This window comes from Sinocyclocheilus rhinocerous, unplaced genomic scaffold (assembly GCF_001515625.1).
Source record: "Sinocyclocheilus rhinocerous isolate Xijiao unplaced genomic scaffold, SAMN03320098_v1.1 scaffold3231, whole genome shotgun sequence".
NCBI lineage: Eukaryota > Metazoa > Chordata > Actinopteri > Cypriniformes > Cyprinidae > Sinocyclocheilus > Sinocyclocheilus rhinocerous.
Genome location: NW_015662616.1, coordinates 109,250 through 130,534, shown reverse-complemented (window position 1 = coordinate 130,534; position 21,285 = coordinate 109,250). Strand labels below are relative to the sequence as shown.

At 38.4% G+C, this 21,285-nt stretch overlaps 1 protein-coding gene across 1 annotated transcript in view; it reads left to right on the top strand.

Moving 5' to 3' along the window:
• LOC107728226 (dedicator of cytokinesis protein 10-like) overlaps nucleotides 1-21,285 on the top strand; it is a gene marked incomplete at its 5' end in the record, with an annotated part of 43,794 nt that overhangs the window by 7,389 nt on the left and 15,120 nt on the right. The window contains 25 exons of the mRNA XM_016538325.1: nucleotides 800-865; nucleotides 957-1,049; nucleotides 1,143-1,266; nucleotides 1,370-1,491; nucleotides 3,022-3,105; nucleotides 3,192-3,284; nucleotides 4,428-4,546; nucleotides 4,635-4,704; nucleotides 5,456-5,569; nucleotides 5,655-5,726; nucleotides 6,397-6,543; nucleotides 6,746-6,829; nucleotides 8,657-8,753; nucleotides 8,880-8,912; nucleotides 10,330-10,508; nucleotides 10,630-10,746; nucleotides 12,878-12,995; nucleotides 13,132-13,253; nucleotides 13,414-13,528; nucleotides 13,656-13,722; nucleotides 13,833-13,880; nucleotides 17,085-17,186; nucleotides 18,581-18,690; nucleotides 18,899-19,014; nucleotides 20,041-20,178. Coding sequence (XP_016393811.1) covers nucleotides 800-865; nucleotides 957-1,049; nucleotides 1,143-1,266; nucleotides 1,370-1,491; nucleotides 3,022-3,105; nucleotides 3,192-3,284; nucleotides 4,428-4,546; nucleotides 4,635-4,704; nucleotides 5,456-5,569; nucleotides 5,655-5,726; nucleotides 6,397-6,543; nucleotides 6,746-6,829; nucleotides 8,657-8,753; nucleotides 8,880-8,912; nucleotides 10,330-10,508; nucleotides 10,630-10,746; nucleotides 12,878-12,995; nucleotides 13,132-13,253; nucleotides 13,414-13,528; nucleotides 13,656-13,722; nucleotides 13,833-13,880; nucleotides 17,085-17,186; nucleotides 18,581-18,690; nucleotides 18,899-19,014; nucleotides 20,041-20,178 — 2,550 coding nt within the window. The remainder of the gene's footprint in view (nucleotides 1-799; nucleotides 866-956; nucleotides 1,050-1,142; nucleotides 1,267-1,369; nucleotides 1,492-3,021; nucleotides 3,106-3,191; nucleotides 3,285-4,427; nucleotides 4,547-4,634; nucleotides 4,705-5,455; nucleotides 5,570-5,654; nucleotides 5,727-6,396; nucleotides 6,544-6,745; nucleotides 6,830-8,656; nucleotides 8,754-8,879; nucleotides 8,913-10,329; nucleotides 10,509-10,629; nucleotides 10,747-12,877; nucleotides 12,996-13,131; nucleotides 13,254-13,413; nucleotides 13,529-13,655; nucleotides 13,723-13,832; nucleotides 13,881-17,084; nucleotides 17,187-18,580; nucleotides 18,691-18,898; nucleotides 19,015-20,040; nucleotides 20,179-21,285) is intronic.

The following is a 21,285-nucleotide window of genomic DNA, read 5'->3' as shown; positions in this document are numbered from 1 at the left end:
GAAATTAAAAAAAACCTAAGCATAAGCCATTGTACAGTAGTACTGCTGCTTGTATTAGCAAACACCACTAATATAATATAATATAATATGCAATTATGCATATTCGGTCAGGGGAAGTGCTGCGTTTAGATTGATTTGATCTCTAACAAGTCAGAAAAAACATGAGGTTATTGATCGAATCAATCTACTATTTTATTGCAGCCGTCACTCAGAGGTTTCTGAAAATATTTAGCTTATGCATAGTTACGCTGAAACTAGTTTTTTACTGGTGCAATACTATGGCGTTATTTTACTGTCAAATGTCGAGAGCGCACTGTTGTAGCGCGAAAGTACATTGCTATGATGCGCGAGCGCGGATTGCCTTTGCTCTCGCACTAATTTACGCACACGGAGGAGAGATTCGCGATTGCAACGGACACGTTTTGACTCGTAAATACGATCTATCCGACATGACTTGAATGCACCATAAGTGTGCGCACACTCTCTGGGAGAGAGCAGTGCATATCTGAGAGCGCTAGTCCGGTCTAGTGCGAGAGCAAAGGAAATCCGCATGCGAGCGGAGATATTCGCGCTCGCGCATCATAGCAATGTACTTTCGCGCTACAACAGTGCACTCTCGACATTTGACAGTAAAATAACGCCATACAATACTGGCTTAAATATTTTACACCAAAACTAAGTTTTAACTTCTGACTGAACATGCTGCAATTGCTGGAGGTCTAGCGAAGGATTCTTTGCGGTTTTCCGCTCTTCGTTCTTTAGCATGTCATGCTGTGTCTGTTCTTGTTTTATTTGATAGGCTCGAAACATTGCCGTTTACGTGGAGTTCAGAAGCTCTGATGAAGAACATGCCAAGCCACTTAAGGTTACATAAACACAAGTTTCCATCAGTTTCCATCAACGTCTGCTTTAGAATGTGACTCGTGAAAACAAATGCTGTAAATCAATTCCTGCAGTGCATCTATGGAAAGCCAGGAGGTCCGGTGTTTACCACGACTGCCTGTTCCACCGTTCTGCATCACTCACAGAACCCAGACTATTATGATGAGGTTTGCAAAAGTGCTTTAGCAGCTTCATTCTGAGGGTTCCATTCAGATGAAAGTTATGGGTACTTTAATGTTTGTCGTGATGTGTTTGATCAGGTGAAGATTGAGCTTCCCGCACATCTTCATGAGAAACACCATTTACTCTTCTCCTTCTATCATGTGACCTGTGACATCAATGCCAAGACCAGCTCTAAGAAGAAAGAGGCTCTGGAGACTCCAGGTATCTGCGCATGCACATCAAGCCCCGTTCTCCTGTGCTGTGTGTGGTGAAGTGCAGTCGTTCTTTGACTGTGTGTGTGTGTGTGTGTTGGTTTATGTTACAGTGGGCTATGCGTGGCTGCCTCTTCTGAAGGATGGACGTGTTTCCTCTCAGGATTTCAGTATTCCAGTCTCGTGCACTTTGCCTGATGGATATCTACACATTAAAGAGCCTTCGTCCACCAAAGTGAGCACAAGAATCCTGAAAAACAAATAAACAGACCGTTTAGAAAAAGAAAATAGATATATACAGTACGGTATATTTGTAGCAATATGTAACAGTATGGGTCAAAATTATTGATTTTTCTTTTATGCCAAAAATCCTTAGGATATTAAGTAAAGATCATGTTCCATGAAGATATTTTGTGAATCTCCTACCGTAAATATATCAAAACTTAATTTTTGATTAGTAATATGCATTGCTAAGAACTTCATTTGGACAACTTTAAAGATGATTTTCTCAATATTTAGATTTTTTTTGCACCCTCAGATTCCAGATTTTCAAATAGTTGTATCTCAGCCAAATATTGTCCTATCCTAACAAACCATACATCAATGGAAAATAGATATATACAGATATTAGTATGATGATGATGATGATGATGTAAAGTAAGGATGAAGACAGAGAAGTGATTCAAAGGCAGCTTTATAGGTCACATGAACCAGAACTCAGTGTGGACAGTTTTCACAGACAGTGATTAAGTTATTAACATCATAAATCTATAGCAAAAAAATTAATGTGCATTGATATTAAATGACAGAAAACTAATTTCTAATACAACAACTGAAGGGAGTGATTGCATATTTGACATCTTTCTCTCTTCTGGCCAATGTGACCAAACTCTTGATATTTTTTGGAAAGTTGTAGATTTTTTCTTTTTCTGTTGGAGCAAATGTGAATGCAAAAATTATATTTGTTTTTAACCCTATGTAATAAGGGTTAAAAAATTATTTATAACCCTATGTATAAATGTGATATATGTACATATATTACACTTCCTTCCATATATGAAATATATTGTCATATGGGTAAACTTATTAATGTAAACTTTAGTTAATGTATTAACTAACATGTAATAACAATGAACAATACATTTGTTACAGTATTTATTCATCTTTGTTAATGTTAGCTAAATGTAAACACAGTTGTTCATTGTTAGTTCATGTTAATTCACAGTGCATTAACTAATGTTAACAAACACAACTTTTGATTTTAATAATGCGTTAGTAAATGTTGACATTAACATTAACTAAGAGCAATAAATGCTGTAGAAGTATTGTTCATGCTTAGTTAATGTTAACTAATACAGTTAATTACTGTTAACTAATTAACCTTATTGTAAAGGGTTACCGTCATATGAAGTAAAAACATATATGAAACTTGAACACAAATTGGAACAATTTCATATATTAATATGATATATATCTACATGTATGTGTAATATATTTTTGGATTTACAGTATGTGTGCATGTATATCCAACCTAAAACCTGCCAATACATGTTGATATTATATTATATTATAACATTATAATATTATAAGTAAATATAAAAGTTAGAAATGTATTTGTAAAAAAAAAAAATAAGAATACAAAAACATATACAGTATATGGAACGTTCCAAAACAGGAGTCCTAAAGACAACAAATGATGATTCATTATAGTAGTAGTATTTTTTTTCTTTTTTGTTTATTTATTTTCCCCCATGTTTCTGTGCAGAATGGCTCGGATGTGAAGTGGGTCGACGGGGGGAAGCCGATCTTCAAAGTGTCCACTTTGGTGCTTTCTACAGTTTATACTCAGGTTGAAAAGAGCCACAATCTCCATTCAATGTACCATTACCTTGCTCATATTTTGGGATCTCATAATTCCCGTGCATGTGTTTGCAGGACCCCCATCTAAACCGCTTCTTCCAGCAGTGCCAAAAACGAGAGGCAGACCTCTCTCAACCTCCTACCTCGAACTTCCTCAACTGCCTTAAAGTAAGTGCATTCAGGGCGATAACCAGGGGCCAAAAACTGAACCGTAATTATACCTATAAATGCAACCCGTTCGATACATATTCAACTTATTATCTAGACATGTAGCTGTTTGCAAAAGATGTTTTACTTAAGATCCACAAATTACAGACAAGGACCAAACTGTTTACATGCTATTTGCTTAAATTTACACTTCCTTCTTTAGAAATACATAGACAGATTGTGTTTTGCCATTTTATACTGTTTCTCTGTTTTGTCTGTTTTCTGTGAGGGATAGACATTTTTAAATTTGTTTTCATATTAATATTCATTGCGGCATGAATAAGCATCAAAATACATACTACAGTAGGAATATATGTGAGCCTGGAGCACAAAAGCAGTCTTAAGTCGCTGGGGTATATTTGTAGCAATACGTAGCAGTATGGGTCAAAATTATTGATTTTTCTTTTATGCCAAAAATCATTAGGATATTAAGTAAAGATCATGTTCCATGTTTTTTTGCACCCTCAGATTCCAGATTTTCAAATAGTTGTATCTCAGCCAAATTCCTTCCTATCCTAACAAACCATACATGGAAGGAAAGCTTATTTATTCAGCTTTCAGGTGATGTATAACTCTCAATTTTGATAAATTGACCCTTATGACTGGTTTTGTGGTCCAGGGTCACACACACACACACACACACACACACACACACACATATATATATATATATATGTATATATAACTGCATTACAGTACACTGTACACTCTAATGTAATAATATTTGTCAATCTAAGAATGATTATCACATGTCGTACAGTATGTATTCGACCAGAGCCATTCACTTCAGCCTATGATGAGCAGATAGATCGGTTTCCACTAATATTTTTTAATTCATTATTGATGAATGCATATCATTTCCATTATAAATGAGTATTATTGCAAACTGTTCTAAAAATTTTTAATCCAATTTAGAAGACGCTGTATTTAAACTAGATTTTTGAATTTTCTGAAGTGAAATCGGAATACAAATATCTAAAGTTTCAAATTATGTGTACGTATTGTTTAACTAATATTCATCCTATATATCTGTGAAAATGTAACATTTTCAGGTGAATATTCAGTCCATTTTATTTCAACTCAATGTTTTTTTTCCCCTTTCAGGGCCTCCTGAGTATGGAGAGGATTCATGTCATAATTCGCTTCCTTCCTGTTATCTTCAACCAGCTCTTCAAAGTGCTCACCCAAAACGACACTGATGAAGTGACCACCAGCACCACCAGGTACACAACCCCAGCACTCGCTCTTCTGAATGCAGTCAATCAACACCGCTTTCAGATTTGATTCTCATTTCAACCTCTTTTTCATCAGGGTCCTGGTCCACATCTTAGCTAAGTGCCATGAGGAGAACCTGGGCCACTGTTTGCACTCTTACATAAAGGTACATTATATGGCTCACGCTTACGTGTGCAGTGTATCATTTCACTCAAGCATGTCTCAGTTACTGCCGATGGCTAGATCGAGACACTGAACTTGTCTAATAAGTAACCATAGGTGTAGATGTGTGGGCATGTTCAAAAACACACACATGACCGCAGTATCCATGTATGGTTGAAGACAGATTTCCGCAGCTTGAAGATTTCGAGTCTTAAATGTAAAATCAAATCTCTTTTAAACACACTTTAAAATGTTTTTATTTTTATACTGGCAAAAAAAAGAGCTGCACAAGGACTTTTATGTGTTTTGGCTATTTTATTAAGTGTATGAAAGATTATTTATTACATGGCTCTCTAGGATACTTGATTCTGATTGGCCTGTTGCAGCATTCAGCATGTAAATATTTGATAGTCAATGTGTGAAAGATGATTAAGTCCACCATATACAGCAATTCCCACTGTTTGAAGGCCGTTGTTCCCCGAAGTGATGCATACATCACTTCGGGGACACTGTACTGTACTGTAATGAGCTTGTACACTGTACATTATCCCCTACATAAACCTTTCCAAACGAGATTTACAAGGAGGCATATTTTTGTTTATTTTATATAACCAAACATATGACTAAAGAAAAGGTCGACAAACTCTAGCAGGGCAATAAAGTCGCTGGTGCGAAGTTCTTGTAGAAACGTGTCATTCATTATGTGTGTGAACGAGAGCATGGGACACATTTGTGTTTCTCTTTTGTTTAACCAGTTTGTCTTTAAGACTGAAGCGTGTGGCTTCAGAACGGTTCACGAAGAGTTGGCCAAGGGCATGACCTCTGACCTGAAGAGCAACGACCAGTCGGTCATACGCAGTATCCTGAAGGTGAGCTCACATGAGCATCTCTCTCTTACAGACGTGACGGACCATTTTAAAGCCTGTCGACTGATATCTGTTTGGTTCCCTGCAGTTCTCGTGGTTCTTTCTCGAGATCATAGTGAAGTCGATGGCGCAGCATCTGCTCGACTCAAATAAGCTTACGGTAAATATTGAGCCAACAGACGTGAACTCAGGCTTAAATCATCTACTCCTATTATATTTTAACAGTGGCCAGTAAACCTAAAATAATGACTTATAATCAGTGTAACGCTATAGTTTGAAGACCAGTTCTCACTATTTACTAGTTGCTTATTAGCATGCATATTACTAGCATATAACTGTTTATTATATAAAGCACATATAAATGCCTTATTCTGCATGATCATATTCTAGATCTCTTAATTCTACCCAATACCTAAACTTAACAACTACCTTATTAGGGGTCGTCTTATAATCAGGGTCGTCTTATATTCGGGCCAATACGGTAATAAGCAGCAAATTAGTAGTTTATTGAGGCAAAAGTCGTAGTTAATAGTTAGTTAATAGTGAGAACTGGTCCGCAAACTAAAGTGTGACCATATTCAGAACTCTTGGTTTGATTTTACTTAAACTTTTGACATAAATGTAAAATTACACTTGACAATTTTAAGTACAATTTTATGCAGCTGTGATCTACCTTTAAACATTTTCGCCATAACACCAACAAATCTGAATAAATAAGAGGTGTTTCAGAAAGCAGACGACTTAAGCTTCCTGAGTGCTTGCAACTAATACTGTAATAGTGTCTAATACTTGTGTTTAATAAGTAATGTATAAATAATGCGTTTGCTCAGCTTCCTCGACCACAGCGATTTCCTGGATCTTTCCAGAGTCGATTGGAAACCCTGATCATGACGATGTCCGATCACATCTTCTGGAAGAATAAAGAGCTGGCAGAGGAGACACGCAGCGCTAATATGGCCATAGCGGCCTTTGTGAAGGTCAGGAACAACACACTGCTGAGATCATTATGAAAATTTCACTTTTAAATGTGTGCACGACAAAGATTCAAATGAAGTAAATTAGATGCAGAAAATTTTCAACTACATCAATAGGTTCATTTATTTTGTACAGCATATGCATTTGAAATTGGACAGTGTCCCTTTAAATTTTAATTGAAATATATGTATTTCTCATCCTCAGCGGTGCTTCACATTCATGGACAGAGGTTTCACCTTCAAACTGATCAGTAACTACATAAACATGATCACAGCCAGTGACAATAAGGTACCTGAACGTTCTCACTTTTCTGTTTCTCTTCAGCTGTGGTAACACTAGACTTTGTGCTTTGATTTCTATTCAAATGGACGCAGAAGACCAGAAACGCAAACTCATGAAGAAGTCTTGCATCTAGTTGTGTATAAAAGTTTGGTGAACACTGACCAGCGAATTTGTATGACAAGAGGATGTGTGACTCGTAGAGGATCTGAACATGACAGATTCAACTCTTGGCTCAATACAAACAACACAAACAGTCCACACAAAAATGAAAAGTCGAGGGTAATTTGCTGTTAATTTGCTCACCCTCAGGCCACCCAAGATGTGGGTGACTCTTTTTCTTCAGCAGAACAGTAAAGAAGATTTTTAGCTGAAACCGCGGTTCCTTGGTGATTCATAAAATGCAAGTCAACAGCTGCCGTCACTTTGAGAGTCAAAAAAAGCATATACTGTACAGGCAACACAATATTAATACCCGTGGCTCCTGATGATATATATTGAGGTCTTATGAAGCGCAACTGAACATTATTTACAGCATTATTACCTGTAATCCACAGCCTCATGCAAACAGAGAAATCCGATTCTTTTCCATGAACTGATTCTTCCGGACAGGTTTGTTTCAATGGATTGGTTTAAATAACTGATTCACCAGTTAATGTAATCATGCAATGACAAAATGTATATGCAATTATAGTAATAAAGCACCAATAATGATGTGAAATGTGGATGTTTTACATGTCTAAAGCATATAAAGTGAATTAACTTTTCTTAATCAACTCACCTTTTTACATAATCAATGAGAAACCAGAAAAACATTCATTTCTCCCCTTCACTCAAGTGCTTGGTTCACAAATGCACATATCAGCGGCCCTTCGGTCCGAGTCGAACTGTTCATTCAGTTCAGTGACTGCTGGAGGAACTGGAGCGCTGAATCAGTTCATTCATCACAGGATCAGATACGCCGCTATTTTGGCTCATTTCAAGTCGGAGTGACTGTCAGGCGTCTGAAAGTCAGTTTTGATTGAGTAACGTGTAAATCTGTGCTGCTCGAGACGCAAACTGTTTCAGACGATTCAGTCCGATTTGGTGAACTGGTTCATCCAGTTCACTAAAAAGAATCTGTTCAAAGAACGATTCATTCACAAACTGGACATCACTCTGGACTGTTTGCTTGAGGCTCTGGATTGTAAATAATAGTTTCTTGCACAGACTGATCGTTTCGCTTCATAAGACCTCAATATATCGTCAGGAGGCACGGCTATTAATTTTGCATTGCCTGATGAGCTTTTTTATTCTACAAAACTGGCAGCCACTGACTTGCATTTTATGGATCACTAAGGAGCACGGTTTCAGCTAAAAGTCTTCATTACTGTTCTACTAAAGAAATACAGTAAATTAACAGCAAAGTTTCATGCATCTCTTTAAAGCTACAGGTTTGTGGAAACAAAAATCCTAGAGCGTGAGCTGTTTGTTGCAGTGTAAGAAGATATTTTACTTGCTCAAAGTCTAGTGTGATTACGGCTTTAGTGTTAAAACAAGGACACCACACATTAAAAGATCCTAGTTATGAAGAACTTTTGCTATGTTATGACTGACATGTATAATATTGTAATGTAACTAATTACTTTCAAAAGACAGTAACTAGTAATATATAATGTATTACATTTTGGAAGTAACTTGCCCAACACTGTTTATGTATCATTTCTGTGTGTTTTTGTCTGGCTGTTTAATTCATTGACCGCCTCTGTTCATGAAGCTCTCTGTTGCAAAGATGATCACTAAAGAACCGCTTTGTGTGTGCACAACGCGTTTTGGGTGCAAATGTTATTTTTCCAGATGCTGTGTGAGCTGAAGTTTGAGTTCATTAGGGAAGTGTGTAACTATGAGCACTATGTCCCTCTGAGTCTTCCCATCCCGTCTGCACGAATCACAGGTCAGAGAGCACCACAAACTCCACCTCTGTGTGTCTCATGCACGTAACTTCATGCTTACGTCCTAGTCCTATTAGCATCCAGTAGACCACGCCACTGATATTCTCTGTCTCATTTCTCTCTGTCAGACAAGGCATCACCGGAAACCCAAAGTGCTCAGGGTAACTATTAAGTGTTTTTATTGAACTTTTCTTTCTTATTTGTAAAAGTTTGACCAGTTCCTCAAAGCTGTGGCTTAGCGGATAGCATATGCATTCATGCCAGTTTTCTGCATATCCTATAAGTAAATGCTTGGACTTGGATTAAACCACTGGAGTTGTATGGATTAATTTTAGACTAACTTTGTATCCTTTCTTCAGCTTAACATTTAAACCCAATTGACTTTCTTTGTATGAACAGAAACATTCTGCAGTTTAAATTTTGGGTGAACTATTCCTTTATAGTACAGTCATAATCCAGTAGCCACTGTACTGCCATGATGAGATTACCTGACAAATCAAATACTTATTTTATCTCCGTAAACCCCCCTATTATCGAACATGTTCACAATTTTGGTTGCTTTTGCACGATACTGCCTCCACGCCACCTGGTCCCTGTACCACAAGGCCAGTTTAGGTGGCTAGCAGGGTCATTTTTAAATTAGTTTGCACTAGGGATGTGCGCTATGACTAATTTCACTGCTGTTTAAATGAAAATTTTGTAAATGACTAGTCAACTAGTATAAAAATAAGAAACCCTTAGAATACAGTCAAAAAAGTTGTTTATATGCGATCCATTTGAAATACTTGAACTATGAATCAAAGTGTCAAATAATCCTAGATATCTTATTATCTGAATTGATCTTGTTTACCATCAAATGGTTAAAATTTGCAAAAAAAATGGATGAATGTAAATGCAAATTCACTCTCTGTCAGTAGGTGGCGCTTTTGAACAAGCAGAAATACAGCTGTAAACAAAGCAGCGCTGCACTGATAAACACTATTTTATTAGGCATTATATGGTGATAACATGAAACACTTTTCTGAAGAAAGTCAATTCCCTTTCATTCATAATGTTTCCCGCTTTAAACCAGTAAATCATACGCTCCCACACCTCACTTGTCTTCCAAGTGGACATTTCTCTGAGCCCGCATTGAAGAAAACGCATGCGTGCAATGTCTGAGGTGAAAGGAAATTATTTTGTTTTTCACTTCAGATATTCACTTTTCAAAAAAAAAATTTTTATTTTTAAAATGTAAAACATTAAAATTTCTACATTTCGACTAGTGCAGTTCAGTTTAGTCGACTAGTCTCGCCCATCCCTAGTTTGCACCAACCCTGAGTTTTAAAGCAGGAAGAAAGTTGGTTAGCTTTAACCAGTGTCCATCACCATAGTAACTTATGCTCCATGGCTAACCTTTAGTGAATGAAAAATTAATATATGCTTTAAAATTTAAAGAAGTAAAAGCAGAAGTTCCCCAAAATACTCATTTACCTTATACCAACTTATTGTAGATTACACTTATAGTGTGTTCTCGAGTATCAAGAAGGGGGCAGTCATCAACAGTTATGTGGTTTCTTTCTCTCTCTTACCTCTCAGTGGACTTTCCGGAGTATAGTTTGACGGAAGAGTTCTGCAGGAAACATTTTCTCATAGGACTGCTGTTGAGAGAGCTGGGGCTCGCTTTGCAAGACGAGCAAAACCTGAGACACCTCGCCCTGGCCTGCCTGAAGAACCTCATGGCTAAACATTCATTGGACTCCCGTTATGCCATAAAGGTGAATTTTGACAATGATAGCAATTAAACAAAACATATACTTGTTGTGCACCATTTATGTCTGTGAATTGTAAACTGATTTTAACTGTATTGTGTGTGTGTGTGTGTGTGTGTGTGTGTAGGAGAAACAGGCACGGATAGCCTCTCTGTACCTGCCTCTTTATGGTCTGATCCTTGACAACATGCCTCGCTTCTTCCTCAGAGATCTGTTTCCAATCTGCCTGACGGCCAGCGACCAGGTAAACATGCTCAGGATGTTCGTTTATCAAATGAAGTGAAACAGCATTGTTCTTATGTTTTTGTCAGGAACTCACATCAGTTGAACAGGATCTGAAGTTTCAACAGGGATGTTAAATACTTCATTACTATACTTTATTGTTAATTTTAATTTAGATTGTAAACATATTTGACTGCACAATTCTGCAATTGTTCAGTTAGAATCAAGTATTCCTGAGAGCAATGTAAAGGCCCTTCCACACTGAATGCAAAGCAAACTGGAGCAAAATTTCAGACAGGGAGTCTCACACTCATCCAGGCCACGCCATATACCCACAACAAATTCTGAAACCACCAGCATTACTTTGAATAATATATTTTTTAATTTTATCCCAGCGTCCTTCTTAACTATTAAAGGAAGGGGTGTAAGAGCGGCACTGGGGCCCAGTAGTCTACCAACATAAAAAGACATTGAGAGAGAATAACTGCACTTGCCCTATTGAAAGTAGTGCTTAAATTACTGCAAACCCAAACATTGTTCATAGTCATTGGACGGTCAGGGAGTGCCAGTGTGATGAAGATCACTAGTGATGGAAGCAAAATCCCATATAAAATGCATGTAATATGAGGCCAAACCCGGAAGCTGTGTACTTCGGAAACGGTACGAGGCACCAGTCAACTCTTCATCGTTGCATTCGTCTCAGGGTCAGTTGCCACGCCATCTGTCCCAGTCACATGTCCAAGGAACATTGTTTCCTGAACTTCTTTGGGTGATGGTGTAGTCTAGCATGACATATGGCCTGGTAGAAGACGTGCAGAGACACTTTAAAGTCCATTACATTAACCAGCAGACCAATGGTCACTGCCAGAGCCCCTGGTTTCTTTGGTCTGGCCTCAGGTGTCAGCTCCATCTGCCAGTACCTGCTTTGGAAGTCAAGGGACCTTAACCATCAGGAGCCAGCGGTTTGGTCCAGGGATCATCATAGCAATGGAATTCCACACAAAACCTCCAGAAAGAGTCCTTTTATCAAAAACTAGGACCACTGGGTCTCATAGACTATTTGAGTTGTATCTCTGCCATTTCCTGGACTTTTTGCTCTACAGCTTGTCGTTTGACAAGGGCCTTGCAGTGAGGATACAGACGGATAGGTTGTGCATCACCTCTGTCTACTGTGCTCTGCATCAACCCCATCTGCCCACATTCTTTGTCGTCCATTACATTAACCAGCAGACCAATGGTCACTGCCAGAGCCCCTGGTTTCTTTGGTCTGGCCTCAGGTGTCAGCTCCATCTGCCAGTACCTGCTTTGGAAGTCAAGGGACCTTAACCATCAGGAGCCAGCGGTTTGGTCCAGGGATCATCATAGCAATGGAATTCCACACAAAACCTCCAGAAAGAGTCCTTTTTCCAAACTAGGACCACTGGGTCTCATAGACTATTTGAGTCGTCTCTGCCATTTCCTGGACTTTTTGCTCCACAGCTTGTCATTTGACAAGGGCCTTGCAGTGAGGATACAGACGGATAGGTTGTGCATCACCTCTGTCTACTGTGCTCTGCATCAACCCCATCTGCCCACATTCTTTGTCCCAGAGCTGCAAAGATGTTGTGGTATTGATCAAGGATTGCCTTAAAAAGCTGATGTTGGTTGTTATTGAGGCTTGTGCATGTTTTCAAGCTTGTACCTGCACATGTACGGAACAGATATAGAGAAATTTAGCATTGCATGACATCAGCGATACAAGATCTAATCCAAAGTAGAAAATTATGTACTGAGAATGCACACTAATGCCGAGGTCTCTGGAAAGTGCTGGATAACAGTGAAGTGAGGAAAGGAGCAGGAATCTGTTTCAACAGCCTTCAACACAAACACTTACATAGTACTTTACATTATAAACTTTGTTCATTAAAGCTACTTTGGGGGAAAACAATGCACATAAATCCATATCCAAAATTCTAAATGTATCTGCATTTTCACAACCCCAAGATTTTAAAAAACACTTCCCCATTATTTTAGACTTAAATTACATCAACTTCTCTCCCATTCCATGCAATAAATAATAAGATTTCCTTCACAGGGTTCCAGAGATGATGAGACTTAAATTACATCAACTTCTCTCCCATTCCATGCAGTAAGTAATAAGATTTCCTTCACAGGGTTCCAGAGATGATGTCAGTGTCGGAGTAGGTTTAGCGGGTCAGGTGACCCATGTTTTACGCCATGGGAACTCGATGGATGCGTCCTTCTCCAAGGAAGTGCTCAACTCCATTACAGGTATAGAGGTGTTGGTGTGCGGATGTGTTTCATAGACTGCTATTCATAGTCTATTCCTCACACAAATCTATCATGCTTTCAGAATATTTGGAATATATCACAACGACTGCTTTTATGCTGGTTTGCTCTTCCCCAGCCTTTTCGTCATTGGCCGTATCAACCGCTAACAATGCAGACTCCAGAGGCTCTCTCATCAGCATCGAGTCGAACCCCAGCAACAGTGACCGCAACAGTGAGAAGATGGATGGATGTGAAAAGGTAAGTACGTGAATTTTTGACTGACAGCCAGACAGATAGAGCCAACATAATAACACATGAACAAAAACAGAAACTCAGAATGAAAGATGACAGACACACAGAATGAATGCGTGTTTTTTTTCTCATATACCAAGAGAATAATTGTGATTACTGTACTCAGTTTGCCAGGCCGCAGTCTCTGATTGGGTTTGGTGCACGCTTTGATAAACTGGATCAAGCGGAGACCAGAAGTCTGCTCATATGTTTCCTTCACATCATGAAGACCATTTCAGAGGGTGAGACTTTAAATCACTGAACCTTGAAAGAAGATGTTTATTGCACATGTTCAAATCTCATAGCATCTGTAATGGCCTGTAACATATGATACACTGTTGTGAGGATGATGTGCTCTCCGTGTTGCAGAGGTGCTGGTTTCATACTGGCATCGAGCCATTCACCAGGAGATCAGTGATTTCTTCAATATCCTGGAGTGAGTTACTCTTTTCATAAAGACTAATAAATGGAGGAATAAAAGAGAAAGAAAAGGAATCAAATCCTTGTGTGTTTTCATTATTTTGCGTATATTTCTCTTTTGAACAGACTATGTCTCCAACACTTCCGGTTCCTTGGAAAGCGCCACATTGCCAGGTAAGATCTCTCCTCAGTTAGCTGTGTTTTATGTGTGCTCCGGTGCGTCTGGATGAATGTAAGCGTCACCATTTCTTTTCTTTTCTCTTCTTTCTGTCCCTGATTGTATATATGTGCTCGAAAGAGGGAGAGAGGGAAGAAATGTTAGAGAATACTCACTTTCATTGAATTCCAGTGCTCTGAAATAAACATCTCTCAGAGAATCAAATTATAATGCATTATGTGTAATTTAGTAAAATGAAAGAATTGGTTCTGATGGTTCTGGGGAGTTTTTGCCAGGCTCTGCATTGACTTTGACAAGCCAGTGTTTTCAATTACACTGGGTTCATTAAATCAAGCCTGAAAGTTATAGGACATTCCTGCTTTGGCAATAAATGTCAAATAAATTATTTCATTTCTGAAAAAGCCACTCTCTTTAGCTTGTTTTTGTTTTCTACAATAAATGGTATATTTAATACAATACAAAACTGCTTTTATCCCAGCATAACATGATCAGTCACAAACTTGCTGACTTGATTAGTAATACTGTACTTAGTACGCAATGTCTTAAATAATTCTGATTCATTTTGTCATAATATTTGTTTTAAACTTTTCAAAATCATGAAAATGTCAAATTTAATTTGAATACCAAATTTTGAATTTGGTATTCTCTACTGAACCGTGGCTATATGTGATCTTTTCCCTTAAAGGGGTCATATGATGCAATTTCAAATTGTCCTTTCTCTTTGGAGTGTTACAAGCTGTTCGTGAATAGATAAAGTTGCAAAGTCCCTAAAGTTGCAAAGACTAAAGTCTCAAACCCAAAGAGATATTCTTTATAAAAGTTCAGAGTCAGCCACGCCTACCTAAAACGCCTCGTTCTAACACGCCCCCACATGTCTACATCATGATGTGGGAAGATTTGCATAACGCCGCCCAAATGTTCACGCAAAGAAAGAAGGCGTAACTTTGATTCTCGCTGTAGTGTTATTGTTGCCGCCGCCATGTCGTGAAGACGCTGTGTTTGGCCAGCCAAAAGAGGACGACATCCGCTAGATAACCTGCCTAGATCTGATCCATGCTGGTCGCTGAGGAAATACATCAACTTCACAAAGGCTGTTTCTATAAAGTGGGGCAGTTCCAACTTTGCAAGGACAGTCTGGCGCTTCTGACTCACAGCCTGGAAGTACGTTTTTTGAATATTTAAAGGATTTGCCACTGATGATTCGAACGCGAGTTTTGAGCAGTGTAGAGTAGAACAAATCCAAAGAGATATTCTTTATAAAAGTTCAGAGTCAGCCACGCCTACCTAAAACGCCTCGTTCTAACACGCCCCCACATGTCTACATCATGATGTGGGAAGATTTGCATAACGCCGCCCAAATGTTCACGCAAAGAAAGAAGGCGTAACTTTGATTCTCGCTGTAGTGTTATTGTTGCCGCCGCCATGTCGTGAAGACGCTGTGTTTGGCCAGCCAAAAGAGGACGACATCCGCTAGATAACCTGCCTAGATCTGATCCATGCTGGTCGCTGAGGAAATACATCAACTTCGCGCTGTGGATCGGCTTTCACCGTGGACGAAGCGGAGTCCAGCCCAGGGTCGTCACATGTGGTTGCCGCAAGCCCGCCGGATGCTCCTTCGTCGAATCCGCCGGCCGCGCCGTTCTCAAGCCCCCGGCCTCCACTCACTCAATCCCGCCGTGTGTGGCGCTGTGTGTTTCGTTGTGAAAGCGAAACTACTTTGTTTGGTCTTCTAAAAGAGGACACGACTAGAAATCAGTGGTTAAGTTGTATTTACAACACTGTTCCAGAACAGTACAACCCAAATATTCAGATGTGTGCAGCGCATTTTATGGAGGATTGTTTCCTGATCCTGGTAAAGTAACGTTAGCCTACAATGCGTCTGTGCACAAAGGCTGTTTCTATAAAATTGGGCAGTTCCAACTTTGCAAGGACAGTCTGGCGCTTCTGACGCACAGCCTGGAAGTACGTTTTTTGAATATTTAAAGGATTTGCCACTGATGATTCGAACGCGAGTTTTGAGCAGTGTAGAGTAGAACTTGTTGTTTGTCGTTCCTCCGATCACAAATGCAGACATGGTTTTGTTTAAGAGGCACGATGTGACTGAAGCAAAATGGATTTAACTTGCTTGATTCACAGTACTGATGGGAGAAACACACTTTTTTGAAACTTTAAATCGATTGAACCAATGGCTTTGCAAAATGATTCCCTGAAGCGCTCAAAACGCCACATGCTGGGGATAGAATGTGTAAATGCAACAAAAACATGCATAAAAACATATTTTACAAACCAATTGCAAATGCTTTATTGAAAGTGAAGTCTATGAAATGCAGTTAACAAATCACCAAATACCATTAAATATGAAGTTTCTCTATGATATGTGCTACTGTACTTTATTAATTTGCAGGGTTTGTTTTGTTTGTTTTATGGAGGGCTTGGCTAATAAGAGTGTTAACTACTATTGCTCATTTGTATTATACAAATTTATGATCAACAGTGTCTACAAATGTATACAACTGATCTGAGATCAGCTAAAAACCACTGATTCACATGGGCTAAACATTTCGACAACAGTTATGATGTAACAAAGCCTTGTTTACTGAAATCACACGACTTTGGCAGTTTGATATGTGCTCTGAACCACTGGTTGAAACATAATGATCCGTTGAAGCTTCACGAAGCAGTTCTTCGAAAGCACCCGTCACTAATTCACAGTGCAGTCAGTAACAGGTTGCAAATGCATGATGTAACTGGTTTTTGTGTGTTTGCTGGACAGGTCTAGTATAAGGAATATTTTTGCTCAGGTGCCTGAAGGAACAAAAACTGGAGTACTCTATACTAGTATAGAGTGCTGAAAGTACTATATAATGACTGCTGTAGCATATGACTAACTAGCAGCCTGTAGTGTCATGCCTGCTTTATTCCCACACCGTGTGTTGTCTTTGTATTCGGATACGTGTTTAATCTTACATCTCTCCCTCGTCACGCTCTCTGTTCCCACTTTCATGTTTTCCTCTGTCTGCCTTCCATACATAACAAGATGACACCACCAGCATCTAACATCTGACATTTAGTATCACGATACTTGTCCTGCTCTGAAACAACACTCCCCTAGAAGCTTGGCTTTCATTTTCCTGTCTGTAATGGCTGTGAGGATGAAGGTTGACGTTAACCCTGCTCTAATTGGCTCGTTGTGTGCGCAGGAAGCTAGCGGCCGCCGTTAAGCTGGCTCAGGCCACACAGAACAATGGCACCCTGAAGGGGTCTAACGTGTCCTGCCAGTCTTCAGGGCTCCTACCCCAATGGTAAACACCTAACAGGTCTACACAGAGCTCCCAAAAATGCCTTAAAAATAAAGCTTCTGTATCGGCGTCTGTGGTTCCGTGAAGAACCCTTAACATCAGTGGAACCTTTGCATTGCACAAAAGGGTCTTTATACTGGAAAATGGTATTGAAATGTTCACATGAACCCAAAATGGTTCTTCTGTATCTGCAAAAAACCCCTTTTGGAAGCTTTATTTCTAAGAGTGTAACACTAAATGTGCAGTGCATAGAATTAATTATTGCAATAAATGCATTTCTTAGCTAAATGATTTTTAACCCCGAGAATAACGTTCTAAAACACACTCAAAAAGCATTTGTCCCACTTTTTATCAGGTGTGTTTAACTGCTATGTAACACATTAATTGTCTGGTACAGTGTACTTATTGTGTTCATGCTGTAATTAATTTCATGCTGGTATTTTAAAATGTAAGTGCAATGTAAAAATATGTATGTACACAGTGAGTGCATTGTATCAAGTGATTCATTTAAATATTAGTACATAGTACTTAAATACTCTTCTTATAAAGTGGGTCTGTCCTGTGTAAAAAATCATAGTTCATCATGTTACATCCATAGTGTGGGAACCATTTATGTCTGTATCCAGCAAGCCCGTCTCATTCACCGACAGGCTTTCTGCAGCTCTTCAAACGGTCTTTAAAAGTCTTATTTCACTCTTATTTTCACTCACAGGTCTTAAATCAGAGCAGAAGGTCTTACATTCATAAAGTCATAAAGTATTAAATGTTCCATGCACTGCAAAAAAATAAAATAAAATAAATATCTTCCTCAGTATTTTTGTCTTGTTTTGCAAGACAAATATCTAAACATCCTTAAACCAAGATAATTTTACTTGAGATTCAAACTGAAGATATGAAGTCTTGTTTTCTTGATAAATGTAACACAATTAAATAAGTTTATGCATAAAACAAGAACAAATGTATGTCAATGAGCTATTAAAACCTGTTCTAATTAAGTAGATTTTTCTGAGCCCAATGGTAGATATTTATTCTTGTTTTAATCACAAACTCATAAAAAAAGACTTAATATCTTCTGTCATTTTGCTCCTCAAGTAAATGTAGTGTCTTAAAAAGTCTTAAATTTACCTTCATAAAACCTGTTATATGTCTCTATTGTTACAAAGAAAATAAAAGGCTATTTTAGTGTTTATTTTGTAGCTAAAACCTAGTTCACAGACATTCATAGTTTAGTAAGAGCCAAAATACTATTGACAGTCTGTAAAGCATTAAACTACCAGCCAAGAAAGTGGAGATATAAGAGGGAGAAAATGAGGGGGAATTGAATAGTTTTCTCTGTTATTGTCATGACATCTCTGGATTATGTTATTGCTAACCGATGAAACCGCTGCTGTTCCCAGGATGCTCTCTGCTCAGGACGGGCACAGACACGCCCGCTCACAGACCATGCCCATCATCAGGGGGAAGAACGCCCTCACCAACCCCAAACTGCTGCACATGATGGAGACAGGTAACACACACTCACCACAACCACCTGGGAAAGCCTGCGCTGTGTGTTTTAGATACATACGGCAAAATTACAATCACTGAATTGAGTCAAAATATGTGTATCATAACTGTATTGTGTGTGTTTGTTTGTTTGTGTGTGTGTGTGTGTGTTTGTCTGTGTCTGTGTCTGTGTCTGTCTGTGTCTGTGTCTGTGTCTGTGTGTGTGTTAGATGGAAATGCATCTGAAGGAGAAAACGTCAGCCCCACAGATATTGAAGCCAATCTTTCTACTGAAGTCGCTCTGACCGTGTTGGATGTTCTGGATCTGTTTGTTCATCATCACAAGGTAATATTGATACGGATTTATGATGTGGAATTATATCCCAGTATACACTCTGAACATATTATCCCACACAAGAGAATACATACTTACTTGTAATGTCTGATTACTTTTTCTTAGGGAATTAATTATTACTAATTCATTCAGGTGACTCAATAGTGTAAGTGGGTCCGTTCGCAGACAGAGATCCTACATACTTCATATTTACTAGAAGTATATGAATTGGGATTAGTGCTTGATGATATATCTTAAAAATCTTTAAAAATTATTTTTGTAGTCTGTTGCGATATTTAATATCTTACGCACAAACATGAACACTAGGAGAATTTATATGAAAGTATATGTAAATATTTTCATATGGATCAATGACAAGGCAGGGTGTCGGAGATAATAAAAAGGAGACACTTTAGAAATCTATGAATGTTGTTTTTGTACATTTTTTAAACAAAAATGTTTAAAACATTTTCTACAATTTGATTTTAAGACTCTAAAAATGACAGGTTATGTAACCATCAAATAAGAAATACATAAAAATGAAAGTACAAAAATACTTTAATTGTACCTGAAGTGTGCGCAATTAAATTGTTATTTAAAATAAATCAAACATATTTTAAAGATTATTTATTTAGCACTGACTTTGATTGGGTGGACAAAAGTATTTCAAATATTAGTAATATCTCTAAACAAAAATGCTTCACAAGATTATGTTAAACTACATATGCCAACATTAACTTAAGTTTAATATCAATTTAGATATCAATCAATTATGCTATTAAAATGTCTGAACACTGTCCTATTTGAGAAAAAATAGATGAATTGCAAAAGTATGCTACTGGCCAAAAATCACTGCAGTATTCACAATCTGTCTGTATCTGTTCAATTCATTCTGATTGTAAGGAGGTAATGTTGCCATCTAGTGGACACATGCTGCACAATCAGCTTGTAACACTCCAAAGAGAAAGGAAAACTTGAAATCGCATCATATGACCCCTTTAAGATGACTAACTCCTGCTGTCTTCTCTTCTACTGCAGAAACGGTTGCAGCACGATGAAGGGCAAAACTCTCTGATGAAAAAAGTGTTTGACACGTACCTGCTGTTCTTCCAGATCAACCAGTCCACCAGCACCCTCAGACACGTCTTCACCGCCCTGCGCCTCTTCATTCAGAAGGTTTCACTCTCTCTCTCTTCATAAATGTTCAAATCTTTGTTCTTCCCACCAGTGGCAGCAGGGTTGCCAGGTTTTCACAAGAAAACCCGCCCAATCGCTACCCAAAACTAGCCCAAAACTAGCCCAATCGCGTTTCGAAGGGCTCTCCAGTTTTTTGGTGGGGTTCCCCTGCTAAAATTCACATTCCAGGGGATAAATATCATGTTATTGGAGTCGCTTCAACCTGCCGACATGAAAAACAAGCTGCGGCAACAGTGTTAAAGTAGCCCAATTCCGCGGGAAAACCAGCTTCCCCACGAGTGGGCGTGGTTTCAGCACCGACAGCAGACACGCCCCCAGCGTTTGAGAGCAGAGAATACTGCTTATTTTTTCAAGATTTTGATACCTTATTTTATTTACTTGCCGGGTTTTTTTATCATTCAAATTTGGCTGGGTGGTTAATAACACATTTTTCTATGGTGTGACAAACTCAGAACACATATTTAATATTGCTTTACACAGACTTTAATATGGAACAACCGTCCCCTTTTCACAGTGAAACAATGGAATTCACCCATTTTCTGATTTCTAGGAGCTAAGCACTGACGGTGCGTTCTGTTCAGGAGTCTATGGCAGCCCATAGAACCGCTTGTGGGAAAGTTATGAGATTTGGCACACAGATAGAGGACAGTCTCAACATTAATCATCGCAAGTTTGGAGTCTCTTACTTAAACTCTCTAGCGCCACCACTTGTCCAAAGTTTCACACGTGTTCATGCTAATAATTTTTGAACCGTAAATTTCAGAAGCAAAATTATTTTTTTCCTCTGATTCCTTGGCTCATGCCATGTCAAATGCATGTCAAAATTTAAATTTCTATTGGTCAAGATTTTTCAAAAAAAAAATTTCAAATTTTCAAATATACGAAAAACCTACTTTTTCAAACTCATTCTAGACAGTTTGTCTGATTTTCACCAAAATTGGCTCAGATCATCTTCAGACCATGTTGGCAAAAATTTATGGAATTCAAGTTGATTAGTCAAACCGTTCTCGAAAAATGCTCAAACTAATTTGATGAAGAGTACACCAAATGGACATGAGGTTATATCTCTGCAATGCTTTAGTGCAG